Source organism: Triticum dicoccoides, chromosome 2B (genome assembly GCF_002162155.2).
Source record: "Triticum dicoccoides isolate Atlit2015 ecotype Zavitan chromosome 2B, WEW_v2.0, whole genome shotgun sequence".
Classification (NCBI taxonomy): domain Eukaryota; kingdom Viridiplantae; phylum Streptophyta; class Magnoliopsida; order Poales; family Poaceae; genus Triticum; species Triticum dicoccoides.
Genome location: NC_041383.1, coordinates 515,998,373 through 516,005,036, shown reverse-complemented (window position 1 = coordinate 516,005,036; position 6,664 = coordinate 515,998,373). Strand labels below are relative to the sequence as shown.

The 6,664-nt window shown below is 52.2% G+C and overlaps 1 protein-coding gene across 1 annotated transcript; it reads left to right on the top strand.

The window, feature by feature from the left end:
• The first annotated feature begins 2,538 nt into the window (after positions 1–2,538).
• Positions 2,539–3,318, top strand: LOC119364571 (protein DCL homolog, chloroplastic-like). Its single transcript, XM_037630056.1, has one exon. It carries the CDS (start codon positions 2,643–2,645, stop codon positions 3,177–3,179), a length of 537 nt encoding a protein of 178 aa, XP_037485953.1. The 5' UTR covers positions 2,539–2,642; the 3' UTR covers positions 3,180–3,318.
• Positions 3,319–6,664: the final 3,346 nt, after the last annotated feature.

Here is a 6,664-nt window from a genome sequence, read left to right as displayed (position 1 = left end):
CCCCATTGGGCATCGAGTACAACTGGTGAAGGCCTAGCAGATGCCCAAACAAGGATCAGTCGACCAGTCGACATGGTTAGCAGAAATGAATACGATAAGGACACAATGGAAAGCAGAGCAAGTGTACCTTGTTTGGGTCGCTGTTGTGGTCGAGTGGAGGAATCCTTCTGGCTCCGCGCGGGTTGTCCCTGTTTCCGGTAACGGCTACCATCCATCTTTCCAAAGTGGCATCGTCGACTTCTTCTGGATGGACTCTAGTCTCATCTTCGGGCCTACAGTACAACCACATGCAGTGGCTCCGGAATTGAAGGGGTTGGATGCGACGCCTGAGGAAGACCTCCAGAAGATCCATGCCCGTCACCCCCTCCCGGACCAACTGCACCACGCGCTCCATCAACATCTTCACGTCGGCTTTCTCCTCCGGAATCAGCTTCAGAGGGGAGGGCTTGTTCACTCGGTCCATGGTAAACGGAGGGAGTCCACTCGACTGCCCTGGCGTCGACTGGACCTGACAGTAGAACCAAGTCGACTGCCAGCCTCTGACGGACTCGGGAAAGGACATGGGCGGGAAGGTGCTATTGTTCCTCACCTGAATCCCCAGGCCCCCACACATTTGGACGACTCGGGTCTTCTCATCACCTGGGCTCGCCTTCTTCACGGTCTGAGAGCGACACGTGAAGATACGTTTGAACAAACCCCAGTGCGGTCGACAGCCCAAGAAACCCTCACACATGGACACGAATGCAGCAAGATAGGCAATGGAGTTTGGGGTAAAGTGGTGGAGCTGCGCTCCAAAGAAATTCAAGAAGCCACGGAAGAAAATGCTTGGCGGCAAGGAAAACCCACGATCAACATGAGTGGCCAGAAGCACACACTCACCCTCTTCTGGCTGTGGCTGCCATTCCTTCCCCGGCAACCTCGCAGCTCCGTGAGGGATCAAGCCCTCGTTGGCCATGTCGAGGAGGTCCGTCTCCGTGATGGTCGACTGGATCCAGTCTCCTTGGACCCAGCCTTTCGGCAGGCGGGATCTGGACGAGGACCCTCTGCGGCTGGTGGATCTCCCCTTCGCCTTCTCCGATGCCGACGCCTTCTTGGCACGCTCCAGCGCCGCCGTCTTCTCCTTGGCCATGGTCGCCGGTGAGATGCACGAAGGGAAGTGGTGCGGGGGCGAGAGCGGGCACGCTGAGCAGGGAGGAAGGAAGCAGAGGGAGAGAGGGAGAATGCTGAGGCGCAGCACAGAAATCCTCGCCGGGCACATTTATAAGGTCCCTTCCGAGTGGCTGACATGTGGGCCCGGTCGATCTAATCATATCTAGGAGCAGTTATGAGGACTGGATACGTGGCGAAAAAGGCGGCGCGGAGATCGAGGCGTCTATGCCCCGTCCCATCCGAACGCCGCGGTCTGCCCCGCTTCGCGCGCGCCCCCAAATTTCGCACCCCGCGGAATCCGCGAGCAACAAATCAGTCTGTCAGACGCGGTGTTTCCGGCGATCCGTCGCTCGGAGATCGTCGAAGCTCGAAAGATCACTCGACGCAAAAATAGAATGGATCGAGTCGACCGAAGACAAATTGCTCCCTGCCAACGAAGAGATTCTTTGATCCAGAACAGCGCACAACTAGAGCGCAAAGGTTAATCGGAAACGACATCAACTCCTTCTTCACTCGAAGCCTCAATCCATTCGGGGGCTAATGATGGGGTTATGTACCTAGGGTAGGGTCATGGACCTGTTCCAAGTAACTTACCCTAAGACATCCCTAGAAGAGGTCGCCTTCCAGTCGACCAACGAGGATTCACTCGACTGGCCTGAAGGACTCGACCACGAAGACTCACTCGACCACCAGGAGGTCAAGAGGCACTCTGCACCGCAACGGCCTGTCATTAAGTAGACTTTATGATAGTAAAGGCACTTTATGTGGGGCGTTACCAGTAACGCCCCAGACTTAACTCACCTTAAACCCTCTCCTACGTGGGCTGGCTGGGGTCCTGGCGCACTCTATATAAGCCACCCCCCTCCACAGGCAGAAGGGTTCGGCACCTTGTAATCCATACATTCATAATCCACTCGACCGCCTCCGGGCTCCGAGACGTAGGGCTGTTACTTCTTCCGAGAAGGGCCTGAACTCGTACATCCTTTGTGCTTACAACCTCTCCACAGTTAGGACCTTGCCTCTCCATTCCTACCCCCCACTCTACTGTCAGGCTTAGAACCACGACAACTGGGTGCCTTGGTTGTTCTATAAAAAATTTAATTACTAGCAACCAGACATAATATAAAATAATTATATGTTTTAGTCACTAATATTAATCGGATGACCCATCAGGCGACCCATGGACAGAACATTATGCCCATACCCTACCCATGACTAATCGGGTTACCCATCGAACTTACTCATGGGTGAATATGACGACCCATACCCTGTCCATTCGGGTCGGGTGCCCGCCGCCCATGGGTTAGATTGCCGGGTTGAGACCTGGCCCGTCGCCGTCGTCGAACAAAGCGACAATCCCGTCTGCCGTCTTCTGTGCCCGCTCCGTCCTCTCCGCTGTGCGGCCACACGGATAAGTTTCTTCCTCGAATAGCTACCACCTACGAGTCACTCCCTCACGCACCCATCCACCCACACCACCAAAAAGGGGCGGCATGGCTCTGGCCGCCGCCGTCGCCGTACCGTTCCTCCTCCACGCCCGCCTGGGACCGCGCTTCGCGCCGGCGCTGTCCCCCCGCCGCCTGCTGTCCTGCTCCACTACCGCCTACGAGCCCCCTCACTCCGCGCGGCCGCCGGCGTCGAAGCAGGCCGAGCCCGTGTCCCAGGTGCCGTGGAGGGCCGCGGAGGCCGAGATCCTCAGCGACGTCGAACCCGTCGTGCAGCTCATCAAGGACATCCTCCATTCGGACAGATACGCAGACGGCGAATGCCTTGGCCCCGCGGACGAAATCGTTGTTGCGGAAAAGCTCCTTGCCTATCATCCACGCGCTGAAGATAAGATTGGCTGCGGGCTTGACGGCATAATGGTCGATAGGCACCCGCAGTTCAGGAAGTCTAGATGCCTCTTCGTCGTTCGCACGGACGGCGTCTGGATTGATTTCTCCTACCAGAAGTGCCTCCGTGAGTACATCCGGAGAAAGTATCCATCGCATGGGGAGCGATTTATCCGAGAACATTTCAAGCGAACCTGAAGGCTAGTTTAGCTGATCCTTTAGTAATGCGTGTAAAGATGTTGTATGTTTTGAAATCCTTCGTTTATATTATTGAGCAAATTAGCTTATGTTTGCTTGTTTCAAAACAAAAGAAGGGTAGGCATCATTAGTGATCTAGTTTGGTTTAGTCTGTTTGTTTTAGTCCTTTGTTTGTCTTGGGTTTATGTAGGTGTTTAGAGCATCTCCAGCCGTTCGGCCCCCAGGGCGGCGATAAAAAGCCGCCTGGGGGTGAACCGGCGCAAGTTTGGCGTTTGGGGCGACTTCGTCCCCAGTCGTCGCCCACCAGGTCGCCGATGGAGTGATTATCAAAACATTTGAGGGCACTTGCAAGCGTCCTGCTGGGCTGACTAAGTTACAGCACTGCGTTAATAAAGCGAATGAAACCCTGAGAGATTACATTCAGCGTTGGACCACACTTCACCATGTGGTAGAGAATGTTTCAGAGCACCAAGCAGTTTGTGCCTTCAAGGAAGGCGTCCGGTACAGGGAGCTCATACTGAAATTTCGTCGCTCCGGGGCCATGTCCCTAAACCTGATGATGGAGATAGCCACTCGGTATGCGAATGGCGAGGAAGAGGACCGACTCCGCAGTGTCAAAGGAAAGACTACAGATCCTGACACCGAAGGCGGGAATTCTAGTCGGAAGCAGAAACGCAAAGCTGAAGCCACTGGTCAGGCCGAAGCCGCAGTGGTGGCTCCTCAAGGCAAGTTCAAAGGGAAGGCCAAAGAGTAGTGGGTTCCTAAGAAGAAGATAGATCAGTCTGAACAGGATGTCTTGGACTTACCGTGTGCCATCCACACGAAGAAAGACGAAGAGGGTAACTTGATCTTACCCAAACATACCACTCGACAGTGCAGATTCCTTATTCAGCAGTTCCGTGAAGGTCAGCTGAGCGAAAAGGGCTTCGACAAAGACGAAGAGGAAGAAAAGGCAGAGGATTACCCGAAGGCCAATGCCACTCTGGTGATTTTTGCTGACGTTGAGAGCAAAAGTCGACTGAAAGTCATCATCCGTGAGGTGAACATGGTTGTTCCAGCGACTACGGCGTACCTCAAGTGGTCAAAGACTCCCATTATCTTCGACTAGTCGGACCACCCACCTCATGTTGCTACCCCTAGGTGGCAAGCACTGGTAGTGGATCCATTCATGGGAGGCACTCGGGTGTGCAAAGTTCTCATGGATTGCGGCAGTGGTTTGAATATTCTCTATGCTGAAACCCTCCAGGGGATGGGCGTTCCGATGTCCCGACTCAGTGAAACAACATGCAGTTTCATGGAGTCATCCCAGGGAAGAAGGAAAAGTCACTCGGTCGGATTGCTTTGGATGTGGTTTTTGGTGACTCGAAGAATTTTTGGAAGGAAAATTTGACAATCGAAGTAGTGGATTTTCATAGTGCCTATCATGCTATTCTGGGTCCTCCAGCTTATGCTCGCTTCATGGCCCGTCTGTGTTATGTGTACCTTAAGCTAAAGATGCCCGACCCTAAGGGTGTGATCACTGTTACTGGAAATAGGCAAAGAGCCGAGGAATGCCTCCTGAAGGGATCCAAAATTGTTGATGAGCAGATGGCGGTAGTAGAACTAGAAGAGTACAAGAACAGTGCTGATCCGAGTGAGTTGCTCCACTCTAAGAAGCCAGCTTCTGAATCCACTTTTCAGTTGGCGGGAGAGACAAAGCAAGTTAACATTCAGTTGGAAGATCCCATGGATGCTCCTACCAATATCTCAACGACACTCGACAACAAATAGGAAGTCGTGCTCATCCAGTTCCTCCGTGAGAACTGGGACATCTTTGCACGGAAACCATCCGACATGCCAGGTGTTACCAGGGGGCTGGCTGAGCACCATTTGAGGGTCAATTTGAAAGCCAAACTTGTCAAAGAACATCTTCGCAGCTCTGCTGCGGAGAAGAGGAAGGCGATTGGCTAGGAGGTGGCTCGGCTCCTGGCAGCCAAGTTCATACGCGAGATTTATCACTCTGAGTGGCTTGCCAACGTCATCATGGTCCCAAAGAAGGACAAGTCACTCAGTATGTGTATTGATTTCAAGCATATCAATCGGGCATGCCTGAAAGATCATTTCCCGCTCCCGCGTATCGACCAAATAGTTGACTCGACCGTGGGGTGCGAGCATTTGTCTTCCCTCGATGCGTACTCTGGGTACCATCAAATCCAACTGTATGGGCCATATGAAATAAAAACTGGCTTCATCACCCCTTTTGGGTGATTCTAGTATGTCACCATGCCGTTCGGTCTAAAAAAAATGCTGGTACCACGTTCATGCGCATGATCCAGAAGTGCCTGCTCACTCAGATCAATCAAAATGTTGAGGCTTATATGGATGACATCATGGTCAAGTCACACCAAGGTTCCGACCTGCTGACTGACCTTGCTGAAACCTTCACCAACTTAAGAAGATACGACATCAAGCTAAGTCCTTCTAAGTGTGCCTTCGGAGTACCGGGTGGCAAGTTACTCGGTTTTCTCGTTTCTGAACGAGGAATCGATGCCAACCCCGAGAAAATTAGTGCAATCGTCTGAATGAAGCGTCATGTGCACATGCACGATGTCCAAAAGCTCACGGGTTGTCCCGCAGCTCTCAATCGGTTCATTTCTCGCCTCAGAGAAAAAGCATTGCCTTTGTACCGACTAATGAAGAAATCGGATAGGTTCGAGTGGACACCTGAAGCTGAAGCAGCGTTTGTTGAGCTCAAAGCCCTGCTTTCCACCCAGCCGGTGCTGCTGCCCCAAACAACAAAGAGCCTCTACTTTTGTACATCGCAGCCACTGGTCAAGTTGTGAGCACGGTTCTCACAGTGGAGCGGGAAGAAGGCAAGGCCTACAAAGTTCAGTGGCCAGTGTATTATATCTTTGAGGTTTTGACTCCGTCTAAGCAGAGGTATCACTATCAGAAGCTTGTCTATGGCATATATATATATCTAACAGCAAAGAAGGTAGCCCATTACTTCTAAGAACACTCGGTTTCAGTCGTCAGTGACGCCCCGTTGTCTGAAATCATGAACAATTGGGATGCAACTAGCCGAGTGGCTAAATGGGCAATTGAACTTCTCACTTTGGATATTAAATTTGAAGCAAAGAAGGCAATCAAATCCCAAGCAGTTGCAGATTTCCTGCCTGAGTGGATTGAGTAGCAACAACCGACCCAGTTTCACTTGGAACACTGGACTATGTTCTTCGATGGATCTAAGATGCTGAATGGTTCCGGTGCCGGTGTGGTCCTGGTGTCTCCAAGAGGTGATCGTCTTAGTTATGTCCTCCAGATTCAGTTTGATTCTTCCAATAATGAGGCTAAGTATGAAGCACTGCTCTACGGGTTGCGTATGACCATCTCACCCGGTGTTCATTGCTTGATGGTTTACGGTGACTCGGATTTGGTGGTCAATCAGGTGATGAAAGAGTGGGATGTCAAAAACCCTGCTATGACTAGATACTGCAATGCCGTGA